This window comes from Dreissena polymorpha, chromosome 1, assembly GCF_020536995.1.
Source record: "Dreissena polymorpha isolate Duluth1 chromosome 1, UMN_Dpol_1.0, whole genome shotgun sequence".
NCBI lineage: Eukaryota > Metazoa > Mollusca > Bivalvia > Myida > Dreissenidae > Dreissena > Dreissena polymorpha.
Window position 1 is genome coordinate 97,792,859 of NC_068355.1, and position 13,675 is coordinate 97,806,533.

Genomic DNA, 13,675 nt, shown 5'->3' on the forward strand with positions numbered 1-13,675 from the left:
CTTAAACGCTGTTGAACCTTATAATCTTCCAAATACACAAACACAACGATCATTTCTACCGTAATAAGGTTTAAGGGGTTTCTTTGTGTACAAACTGTGTGTACTGTACACTGGGGAAAGGGGAAATCCGGTTTTAATTATTACAGAAATGCATTTAACCTAACATATAAAGGATTCTCACCAAGACAATACGATCTAACACTGTTTAACTCCCATACCCTACCTAATACGTTTGTAGATCTTTGTAATAAGAACGAATAATGAATAATGTAACACCAATAAGCCTCTTCAACGGTAATTTATATACTAGTTAAGATCTTTGTAATAAATGAATAATGAATAGTGTAATACCAATAAGCTTCTTCACCTGTGAATGTAATTTACCGATACTCTGCTCTACATCTATGCGCACACACCTCTAATGACAAATGCCCCCTGCAGTAGAACAGTTTCTTTGGTGTCGCTCGAATATCAATACACGACAACAACAGATTCCACCTCATGTGCGCTGTATGAATTATTAGATGGCGGTTGGGGTCGTGATTCAGGATGGCCTCAGCCATGCGAGGGAAGAAAAGCTGTGAGATTGCCAACTAGAAAGACGTGTGACAAACATCTAGAAATATTGCACATCGTGTTGAGTTATCGCTAACAAGTCAACGGACGTTATATAACACACCACAGCACGCAATTCATAAACGTTTATACTAATAGGTTTATTGTCAGTTTAGTACAAATACATTTGATCCAACAATACAACGTAGTGGGTCTCTTTTCAACGATATGACATGAATTATTAAATTCGACGTTTCAAAGAACAAAATGCATTCGATAAAAAAGTGGATTAAATGTGATTGATTAAAATAAACTATAACTAATATTTATGGAAAACTTACTTTAAAAAATCGTCCTGAACCGGTTGCATGTATTTTTGTATTTTTGAAATTGAGTGAGCGCCAAAACGACATTAAACCACAACATCAATCACGGTGTTTGTGTTACAGTATTGTGAATCAATTGTGCAGATACAGAAACACAGCGCACGAGAGAAATATCAGCAATAGTTTGCATATGATGATTTATTGTATTGGACTATTAGGGGTCAAGATCATACGGTATCAACACGGTCAAATAGTTATCAGTTTCATGTTTACAAACATCAATGATAAAATTAAATTGTGTATATTTCTGTGTGCATGATGTTCCAAACATATGTTACGGATAAAAGCGTTCGCTATCGCTGACAAACACGCGGAGAACGCACATTATGCGTTTTGATTTTTACTTTTGGTTCTCATGCTGTGTTTGCTGTTAACTTTATAATCTTTTAATACATTAATCTAATTGTAAATAATGTCCTTTTATAACTGTTAAAATAAAAAAAATAAAGAACTAAAACATAACCATATTTAAAAAACAAAACACTGTAAAACTTTTCAACCGCCCTTACAATGATCTTCCATAAATCCTATGGAAAGATTGAAGCTTATGAGTTCCGCGTTGATTTTATCGCCTGTCAATGGTAATGTTTAAAACCTGTTCATTTTACACTTTACACGTCTTTTAATGTTCCTTTTGACACCGACTTGAATACTTTATGCGTGTTCCCTATTTTGAATTTATTTTTTTTACATTTAAATCAATTGTACTATAAACGCATGTACGAGTACAGCATTAGATAAATAAGACTTACCGTATTTTTCATCTGAAACTAAATTCCAAAATTTCAAAGTTTTAACACGTGGTAATAAAATAATTTCGCTTGTAATTACAATTCATTTAGGGTATTTTTTATTGAATAAATGATAGTATTGCTTATTTAGAATATATTCCTGCAATATATATGCATGCAATTATAACGTAGCCAACGTTTATATTTTGAGGTAAATCGTCAGACAAACAAGGTCAAGGTCATCTAAAAAAATCGACCAGGGGTGAAATCCTTCTTATGTGTCAATTTATAGCTCACATTACACAATATTGTCAAAATCAATTGATAAACATATTATCCCGGTCAGGTCTTCCCGAAACAGCAAGTTAATAATCTTCGAAGCGAAGTCCGGACGGCACTGAACCGGCTCGCTGACTGCGGACTGACGTCTTGTCGTTCATTTCCACAATGTGGGTTTCTCTGAAGCAGCGAGTCGCCATCCTCGTACTCTGCGAAAAGATGTCAAAATGGTTTGCTATAATTAATTAAGTGTATATTATTTATGTGCATGTGTTGTTAATGTATGAAATCGACTCTGCAATGAAGCCAATGCGCCTGAAGGAATTTTTGTCTTCGGTAAAGCTATGCTTGTGTGTAATATCGACAATACAAAAGTCGACGCGAGGATTTTAATATATGGTTTGTTTTATTTTAAAAATGAAATTAAGTACAAGCCGCATTTATCGCACCCCGACTTTGCTTAATATACTATATTGTAGTACAGGTACGCATGCGAAATGTAAGACAAAGAAATGCACCTGAAATGGCATTAGCATCCACCGGTTCGGAATACTTATAATTCGGCTTCCGTCTACCCTTGGCACTCTCGCTGTCAGCTAGGCCTTTACAAGATGCCTGAAAAAGTCAACTTGCTGCGTTTAACATATGTATCCGACATATTAATCCATATGATAATAATTGAAGCACAACATCGAGGTACATACATGAATGTAAAGAATATGAATACGTCCATTTAACGTGAAACTCGTGAAGCCTTTGCATTAAAACGCTGCTTGAATCTAACCGTTTATCACAATGACATGACTCTAGCAATGTTAAAGTCTATAGGTATACCGCCAGTATTCTGTATACTTAAACTTTTTAACAGCCGGTAATACGTGTTTGAAATATCTGACAAATTGGCGAGAATCTAGGTGCTAATAAGAAATTGCCACGTATACCAATACCATTGTCATTACGTTGAAGAAAATGAAAAAAATATGACAAATATAATCCAATATGCATCAAAATACTAACATTGAGTTTCTGATAGCATTAAATTTAATGTTCAACTACGTTTCGAGAATAGAATAATGCAACTTTTATGAATAAGCCCTCGAACACATAAACATAAGCTGTGCTACTTTACATGTTTTAACAAAAGAATTACTTTTAAAATTCAATCTGCTTTTGAAAATGCTGTTTTAAAGAACATCAAGATAATCTCAATACCATATAATATCGATTGCTATATAACAGCATAAGAAAAAGGCCAATTATCGATCTGGAAAACAATACCCTCAGCATGCTATGTGTGTACTTTCGGCGACTTTTGAGACAACAAATATGTTGTACTTACATTTGACTTTTTACCATTTCTCTTGCCTGTAAACAAATAAATCTTGTGTAAATTATGTTGTTTACAGTGGGTTGAAAAAAAGATGTTTGTATTTGTTTAAAATATCTAAGTTCTCAACTTAACCTCCGTTAACTTTAAGTACATTCTCTCAGTTCTATCAGAACAATACTTAGGTCTCATGTCGAGGGAGAAGAATCATCCGCTTGTTCCCCAAAAGTAAAAATAACGAATCAATTATGTTGATAAATCCAAATAGTTAACAAAGAAACGCTTTTTATCTTTCATGGCGATTCATCTACAGGGCATTCTTCTATGAATCACGTAACTTCTTCTAAAATTATTTTAAAGTGCATGTTCACTTGAACTGTGTAACTATGTTAACTGTGTCTACGCAATCACTGTGAATTCCGTAATGAAAGTGTTCTAAACGTAATGCAACTTTCGGAGAACTTCACGCATTTTTTCATTTCGCTGCTTTCAAAAAATAAATATCAGCCAGACGGAGAACATAATATTATAGAAAAGCTTAACATCAACTTGCTTATTTATACATTCATAGTTCAAAAGTTGAATAAATTATAGTGACATGGATGCATCGTTGAATTGTATATATACATACTGTAGGCCGATGTATAGGCAACTAGGCTATGACAGACTTGGTCAAAAAATATTATTGCCTTATAACCACTATTCCAAGCACTGCCCTATGATATAAACCCGTGATTGTCACAAAGGACCAATTAACGGCTTTATTATACATATGTATGTGAAATGTCGTGTTAAACATTTTCAGTTTAATTAATTGCAGTTGGCCCAATATATGATAATTGAAATAATCGTTCATATAATTTAAAAAAATATATCCAACGTAAGCCCAACATTGTTCATCGCATGTATGTGATATTTGGAATTGTACTTCATTATGGCAGCTGATATGTTTGTTGTATTCCGATTCACTAACAACTTGTCTACCAGAAAAATGTCAGAAAATTTCTGCTAGCAGAGCGCTAAAATCCGTCTTCTAAATATCAAAAAGCCTACTCGATCATTTAAAAAAACCCGATGTACTTGGCATGGTAATAAGAGTTTTAATTCGAGTTTTCAAACCAAAGTGAAATAACTTTTTTTATTTAGTATTGTTAGATAACCAAGCGATTCAATCATGCAATAAAGTATATTTGCTTTTTTCTAATCATCTTCATACATTCTTTTCAGCTCGATAATTTCTGCTTCAACGGGCTTGTTTTGACTGTTTCAACTGGCTTGCTTTGAATTCTTTAACTGGCTTGTTTTGACGTGCTTTTTTGACAATTAACTTCGTTCAAAAATGTTAGATGTCAAGAAAATGGCGTTGATAATTATAGCAGGGTAAGATTGTACGCGAAAAATAGTAACTGGTGTTCAAAATGGCGGCCAACGGTTGATTTTTCGATGTTTTCGTGCACATTTTTTAAATGTGTGTACATTTACCATACTTAATCGACATTATCCTTTCTCGCAGGATGAAAAATTGATGTCCATTTAACATCGGTGTAAATCCTCATCAATATTACTGAAGTTATTGAAGACTTAATACGCAAGCGCGTAATTGTTTACGATTGACACGGTTTATTGTATGTGCGTTTTTTCGGTCATATTTTAAGTCTCTATAACGCTCAAAATCAACGAAAATTTCGTAATGTATTTCGTAAAATAAAGTTTACACCTTAACAATCAGTGTTCCTCATAGCGATAGCCACAATTTCAACGCTAGATGTGGTATGATTACATGGATTTTTGTAGATACAAAATGCTCGTTTTTATTTATTTGTGACCACAATAAATTCCATGCTAATTTCCTGCGAATATATCTATTGATACGACACACGAACACTAAAATGGTACCTTGTTAAACCCATAATAAAAACGAGCATTCTGTATCCACAAACATCTATTTTACCAGACCACATCTGGTGTTAATATTTCGGCAATTGTCATAAGAAACTATGATTTTTAATTGTTTAGCTTTATTTTACGAAACATTGTACGAAATTTTCGTTGATTTTGAGTAGTAATGTTACTTTCAGGTTTTCTCCGCAGTTTTCATGTTGAGGTGGATTCAAGAACCATCATAGTTTACCTTTCATGAACACCAGGATACTTCTTACAGGCAATCGCAATTTAAGCATCAAAATGCGAAAATTAACCACAATTTTTATAACTGGGGAGCACAGTTCACGACTTTTCGTAACTTGTAAATAACTAGCATAAAGCAAAGTTGGTATTTTCATGTAAAACAAATAATTCATAATCAATGAATTTATTAATAAACAAATAATGCTAAAATGGTTTGTTTCAGATTCCATTTTGGAATCATTCAAATTAATCTAATTTTCATGGCAGATTAGCATGATGATGACCCTGTTAACCAAGACTGTGTGTGCGTGAAAGTGTGTACTAAAATTACATCCAGCAAATTATCTGAACTCATTCTTATAAAATTCATGAACAAATGGTTCCGTCTGTTCTGCTAATATAGAAGTTTAACCGAATATACATGATAAAATACATGATTAACTGTGTATTGTTCAAACTAATTTATTTAAAATGAAAATAAGTATTAAACGAACCAGACTGTTGGAATTGTATCAATAGTTTTTTTACAAACATATGTTATGCTAAAATATAATTTGATCTTTCTTTTAACTTTTGTCTTTTTTTTACTTGTCAATATTTATGTATTTGCATTGTTATTTGTACAACTTTTGTATAAATAAGAAAATACGAAGAAAGTACAAGCATTTAAGTGAAAATGTTTAATTCGTCTGTTGTTGTTCAGACTTGTTCAGACTTGACAATGATTAGTCGAAAGATGTGTTCCAATTTTAAGGAGCGATGCTGTGTAAGAAGTCCTTGTAAACCATCGAAAGACACGGACGGTGTTTTAATGCAGCAAAGTAAATATTACAACCGTAGTGACAGACAGGAACTCTGCTTCTTTCAGTGGTGTTTACTGAACACTTTTTCTCCCAACGAACTATATTAACAAACCATTTTTTGCATAATAAAAATGAAGTGTGTGTATGAGTATTAATGAATATTTTTGGGTTTTGTGTCTATGTTATTACTGTTATTGATTAAAGGCATAAGAAGTCTGATTATGCATGTAAATAAAGCAGTGGTTTCATAACAAATAACAGTATTAACCCCATGATGCTTGTTTGAGGTCTATTTAAGATTCTTTACTTGTCAAGATCATGCAAATATGAGTTTCTTTGGTATATCTTAATAAACACTACATTCATAACTACATTACATTACAATAAGCATACACAATTAACATATAAAGTACTTAGGTATTTCAGTATAAACTACATAAAGACGTACAGCAGTATTCAGTATTAAGTTTAAAGCGACAATTAACACTTAACAAATTATCGTCATCAAAATGTCTTGACCTTAGGGTTTTCTTTGCAAACAAACATATGTAAGTGTACTTACAAAGGTACTCACTTTCAAATTAAATCTGAATATCTTAAAATACTTTTCGATGCTTAATGAAAGTACTCACAAAGCAAGAAACATGAAATTGTAAAAACAAATATAATATAATATTTTTAATTGAATTTTTACTTTGAATTTTTTTTTTACTGGAATTCTTGCACCTTCGGGTAATTAAACAGAACAGTGTTTTAGTTTGTAAAGATTTGTCATATAAAAGAGTTAAAAAAAGACATTATTCCATGACATTTGGATATCAACTTTTTCTGTATGCTGATCATTTATCAATGCATAACACTTTTGAAAATTTACTATTTCTGTTAACTTGATCAATATATCACTTGAAGTCTCTAAAAGGTGCTTCCAAAGATTCTTTCATGTCCTGAAAAGAACAAAATACAGAATGTTACTTGTATGAAAGCAAAACAAATGTAAAAGATTTCCCATAATTATACATTAAAAATACACCTTAAATACCACATTAATACTGAAAACCCATCCATTTTCATATTCAACATTCATGTATAATGTTACAACCATTCAATTAATATAAGATTACACAAAACAACCATTTTGACTAAAATTTTGAATGGATTGAATAATATAAAGAAGTGAAACTCCAGCTGCTGGAGCAGTATTGAATTTTCATTAAAAACAATTAGTTAATATGTCTAATTTTAAATGGATTGCCAGTTGCATAGATTATTTGCTTGATCATAAATATTACAATTTTTTTAATACAATATATGGTAATGGTATAGATGACCATTTGAAAACAAACAGATGGAAAATATGAGTAAGCACCGCAAACAAAAGCTTAGACACCCCACGATCTTAGCTTTGGAAGGAAAAGCACAGTCTTTCCAAGCATGCCATATATAAATTCATAACCAGCAAAATATTTTTCTCGGCTACGGATCTCTTCAGAGTGCATTGACATGTTTATGACTTTTATCAGACTCTTTTAGTCATTCGCAGTTTTACGCTGTGGTGCGCAAGAGAGGGCCTGTCTGATTTGTTGAATCTGAGTAGATGTTATAGTAGTTGGCACACCATCCATGGTCTATATCGACGTATTGCAACCTATATCTTAAAAAAGACAATTATCTCATATTATAAATTAAAACTGTTTATTACAGTGAAGTCATGTGATTTTTTTTATCCCATTAACATACTACACACGTGTCGTAAAATAAGTAGTCAATTGAAATAACACATTCAGCTGCACAGTGACAAAATTATATTTAAGTTTAGTTTAGTTTAATATGTATTTGAGTTCGATTGCATTGAAAGCCATAGGCTTAGTGAAATGCTCTCGATTCCGTTTTTGGTCCTAGAACCAGTTCTTGGTGTCTTTGTGGGAGATCTAAATAACGCTTTCACATTGGGGATCGAATCCGTGACATCCCGGTCGCTAGGTGAACACCATATCCATTGCAGCACGGCGGCCTTCATTTACATTTTATGTCCAGTGTTGTTAACCATACAATATCAATCCTCCTTAAAAATATAACAAATTCATCAAACATCATCAAATACGTATTTATGTATTGTTGCTATAGTCTTATTGCTAAAGTTGTTGAATTAACCACACATTTCATCAAAACATCAATATCAATATACTTTTTCCACCCACAAAATGCATTGTTTATTACAATATATATGGAAATATATTAAGTGCGCTCGCAAAAGTGAAAACACGCGCACGTATTCATGTATGTGCGCACATCGTGACCATTTGAAAGCAATTCGTGAGAATATACAAGCAAAACGTCTGCACGTGTATTGAACAAAATATTTCCCATGGAAACTCTAACACCTTACATTTAGTGTGACTCCACAAATTATGGAAACACATCAAAGGGGCATTTTACAGATTTTGGCATGTATTGAAATTTGTCATTAATTGCTTTAATTTGAAAAATGAAAACATTGGAAGTAAAAATCAAAGAAAGAAAATAACGTATCCGCAACTGGGCACGAACGACTCACCATAGTTTTGTTTCGCATTAGAAACGCTTGATAATTTTCAGGGTTTAAAATCGTAAACAGATGCATAAAATGTATATTTTTGAGCATGAACTACGTTCAGTATTACTGTTAACTCTCAAATATTATAACTAGAACGAAACATTGCAAAAGTGAAACATTGTGTATAGGGACGCTATTTGCCTTTAATCAACTTATTTCCAATCTAACATCAACATTAAGTGCAGAGAGTCATCTTTTAAAAATATCCTTAATGCACGCATTTGTTGAAAAGATTTAATCTACAGCCGGCGACAAAGACGCGCAATGTATTACAATTTTGACTTCTTTTAAGGCAACGTCACAACTCCGAAGTATATTGATGCAGATGACCGCGCTATTCAATCAGCATTATGGTGATCCAACATGTGAATTATGATTAAAATCATTTGCATAAATCATAATTAATAAATAAATCCATATTGCCCTATGTATCATACTTACGTTTTTTTCTGGTGACGCATCATTCGCACACATGTGCTTCCTTCGGGAGCATTGCGTAAAAAATCCTAATTCCGACATTATAAAAGCAAAGATCTATAAATAAACATGTGTATTAATAGATCTGTGTTCAAAGTTGTAAAAACGAGTTCGATTCGTGAAGATCCATTATTTCGCGATTTAAAATATATCTCGAATGACTCGAGTCGGCCGTGGAACACATTTTTCAAGCACTTAAGTTGTCTGTATACTTCGACATTCAAAGCTAAATCCATTGAAGTCCACTTGTTTGTGCCTTCATAAGTTCATTGTACATCACATTACCTCTTGTGTAGTGCGGCAACCAAACCCCCACTTGACCATCACCCAAGATAAACAGTTAAGAATTGATATTCTAGATATAGGGTTCAAATTAGTTGACGATGTAACGAAGCGCAACCAAGGGCTTATCAGTAGGCTACTTTTACACCCAGACATCAAGAGCGCCTGGTTTTTCAATGGCTCAGTCTTCGGACAAACCAACAGCGAGGAACGCATAAAGTTTGACATCTTTGACAATGTCGACAATGCCATCAGTGATTACCGGAACAGAAACAGGAAGTCTAAGGCATGAGCCAGCGATTAGTGGGTAACAATCATGGATACTCTACAACTGTATTTTTTTCACATTCAAATCGGTATGTAAATCACTTCCCACTGTGTACTATATTGTCGATCTCAGTGTAAAATCATAAAACTGTCAAAAGTATTGTTTGCCGCTTCGAGGTCGATCTCAGTGTAAAATCATAAAACTGTCAAAAGTATTGTTTGTCGCTTCGAGGTATGCATATACTATCGAATAACACTGTCCACAATATGTATATTATACTGATTTTTGGACAAAGTCTTAATAAACAATGTAATACCTCCGCTATAAAAAGTTTCACTTATACTTAATTATGTTGCATAATTTGCCGATCTATACTCCTTATGTATAAACTATCATATTATATAATGTGATTAACTTATAACTAGGTTGTTACAGTTCAGATTGAGCTTAAAACTTATTCTGATTTTGTTATTTGCAATTGATTGCATAAAAAATGTACGCGGTAAAATATGGCTTTCTGTTGAATAAAATAACATTTTACCAATGACCAAAATGTTTATTTAACTATTCTTAACACGTGTTATTTATATGACCAATATTGTTTATGTTTACATGTTCTCATTGAAAGCAAATGTACTTTAAACAAATATACTGTTTATCCTTAACCAAAAGGTCAGTTTTCTATAAATACAAAGCAGACTCAAGCTCCTCGTGCTTTCCGTAAATAACTGTACTATACAGATTAACATTCATGAGACATGTCATACTCGAGGGTCATTTATAAAACATATTTTTCTACCATAGCAAGTTATATTGTTCCGAATATCTTAGATTTTCAACATATAAAATAGTATCTACTATAAATTGGATTTGAGATATTACTTAAACATAACAAAGTGCAAACAAATATTAAGCTGCTAAGCTAAAAATAAAATTGAGTGTTAAATCGTTTGGCAATTAGTGTCTCTACTTTTTTCATTGTTAGCAAAAGCCTTGTAGACGACCCTCAAAATGGAAAAATCGTAATCACTACTACAGCTTTATGTGGATAAAAGCACCTCGTACTTGCTCCAAATACGTGCACTGTTTCCTAGCCTAAATAACATATAACATATTTGTTTGCTACGGTTGTTTATTCTATCTATCTATACTGGCTAACTCCCCTTGCAGGTATTATTGACAGGTTTCTTTGTAGCCTTAATAACGCTGCCTAGTGTAATAATATTGGAATAGACATGGGGTATATAACTAAACGTATATGTTTGGTTTATTGAAAATGCATTTTAAGCATGTTTTTATGACAATTTTTTCAAGTCTTGAGATTGGTGTTAATACAATAAAAAGTGACAAAAAAGACAGTAAAGCCTGTACCTGTTTTAGAAATTCAACTGTAAGTATTCTACCGATCGCTGCCTTTGTATACACGATTTATTTTTGTATTGAAGGCATGTGTAATATTATCAAATTTCTGCTGTCAAATAAAATCAAGGAAAAATAAATTTTGACTTGTTAAAAATTATCTTGTCATTTCGTTAAAGTTGTTCATACGAAAAAGATACCAGTGTATGTGTTGTATATAACCCACGAAATGGAAACACCACAAAGATCACAATCAACAATAACGGTAAAAGCATTATGCGGGGATTAGCAGTCTGCGCTTGTTCAACTATTTATCTTTGTTTTCTCAGTTTTCAATAAAAATGCCGTTACGAATGTAATTGTTCTTCTTTTTATCTAATTTGTTTGCACGATGTTCTCACTAAATATTTATGATCGTATAGCTGCTAGATACAGTACCGAATATTACTGTCTTATAATTGGGGCAATTTTGTGTGCACTGTTTGTACACTGCATATGTTTTACTTCTCACTTTTGTTGTCATTTTCATTATTTTTTTCTGTTTATCTGTTTTTGTTTGCCATGATGTGTGTTAAGTTATGGAAAGTTTTGCGAACTTTAGCATGTTTTTATTGCATTTTTATTCGTTTGGACGAATATAAACTGTATTGTGTATTGACCATAATTGTGTTTTGTGTACAGACTGCTGTAATGGCTTATTATTTTTGCTGACTATGGTATGCTTACAAAATTGTTATCCTGTGTATTGAGAATGGATAATTTAAAGATTGTATCATACAACTGACGAGGTTTAAATGATGTTTCGAAAAGAGCTGATGTGTTTGAATATCTTAAAAGCTTAAATGCCCATATATATTGCTTACAGGTTTGTCATTTCACTTCTCTAATGGAAAAACAAATTTACTCACATTGGGATGGGGAATGCTACTTTAGTTTTGGCTCTACCAATTCAAGATGAGTATGTATTTTATTTAATAAATGTTTGCAAAATCTGAATGTTAAAGTGCACAATCAAGAAAAAGATACAGCGGGAAACTTACTAATTTTAGATTTAACAATTGATAACCACAGATTTACTCTGTGCACCTTTTATGGACCAAATAATGACACTCCCTTGTTTTATAGCAAACTGTTTAATATAATAGAGACCATAGGAAATGAGTCTTATATTTTATGTGGGGATTTTAATTAAGTACTTAATGTGAATATTGATTATGCCAACTATAAAACATTGAATAATAATAAGAAGTAGAGAGAATTGTTATCTTCTGTAATCAATGATAAAAACCTAATAGACACTTTTAGAGTAATAAACGGTGATGCAAAATGTTTCACCTGGCGAAAGCCTAATTCTATCCAACAAGCCAGATTGGACTTCTTTTTAACAACTCATGATTTTAGGCAGTTTATCAGGAAATCGGAAGTGCACGCAAGCTACAAATCAGATCACTCCCCTATTACTTTGGAATTGAATTTTAACAATATAGAACATGGAAAGGGCCTGTGGAAATTTAATAATTCGTTACTTTATGACCTAGAATACATTCAATGTATTAAACAAAAAATTGAAGAAATTAAGCAGCAATATGTCTTACCTGTGTATAACATTGAATATCTTAATACTATAGAAAATGATTTAATACAGTTTACCATAAATGATCAACTGTTTTTAGAAACTTTGTTAATGGAAATCAGAGGTAAAACCATATCATATTCGAGCTTCAAATCTAAAAAGAGAAAAGAAAGAGAATATTATATTTTAAAAGCAATTGAAGAAATTGAACAAAAATTGAAAAATGAAAATACTGATGAGCTCAATCTCTTAGGCATACGGAATTTAAAAATGAAAGGCGCTTTCATTAGAGCTAAGGCAAAGTGGATTGATGAAGGCGAAAAACCTTCAAAATATTTTTGTAATTTAGAAACACAATATGCATGTAATAAAAACATCCCTTTCATTGAAAACGATGAAGGTCAACGGTTATTTGACAATCCAGGTATTTTAAAAGAAGCTGCCCAATTTTACAAAACATTGTATACAAAGACTGTCTTTAATGACTCGTACACTGTACATGATGACCTTAAAGGCATAAATACTATTAAATTAAATACTGCACAAGCTCAATCCTTAGAAGGGCTTCTAACTTTCAAGGAAATATCAATTACTTAAAAAAATATGAAGCATGACAAAAGCCCAGGATCAGATGGCTTTACAGCAGAATTTTTTTAAGTCTTTTGGAAAGATTTAGGTCACTTTATAGTTAGAAGCCTCAACTATGGTTTTACCTCTGGAACCCTGTCAGTAACTCAAAAACAAGGTATAATCACATGTATATCTAAAGAGAATAAACCAAGACATTTTCTGAAAAACCTAAGGCCATTAACACTTTTGAATGTAATTTACAAGCTTGCATCTGGGACTACTGCTAACAGATTAAAAACTTTCCTCGATACTCTTATTTCTAAAGATCAGACAGGATTTATTAAA

At 32.3% G+C, this 13,675-nt stretch overlaps 1 protein-coding gene across 1 annotated transcript in view; it reads right to left on the reverse strand.

Annotated features, from left to right (window-relative positions):
- Positions 1-1,754: 1,754 nt before the first annotated feature.
- Positions 1,755-13,675, reverse strand: part of LOC127866614 (uncharacterized) — a 31,835-nt gene continuing 19,914 nt past the window's right edge. The window contains exons 4-6 of the mRNA XM_052407294.1: positions 3,291-3,316; positions 2,470-2,566; positions 1,755-2,160 (exon numbers count right to left, since the gene is read on the reverse strand). Coding sequence (XP_052263254.1) covers positions 2,015-2,160; positions 2,470-2,566; positions 3,291-3,316 — 269 coding nt within the window. The 3' untranslated portion in view covers positions 1,755-2,014. The remainder of the gene's footprint in view (positions 2,161-2,469; positions 2,567-3,290; positions 3,317-13,675) is intronic.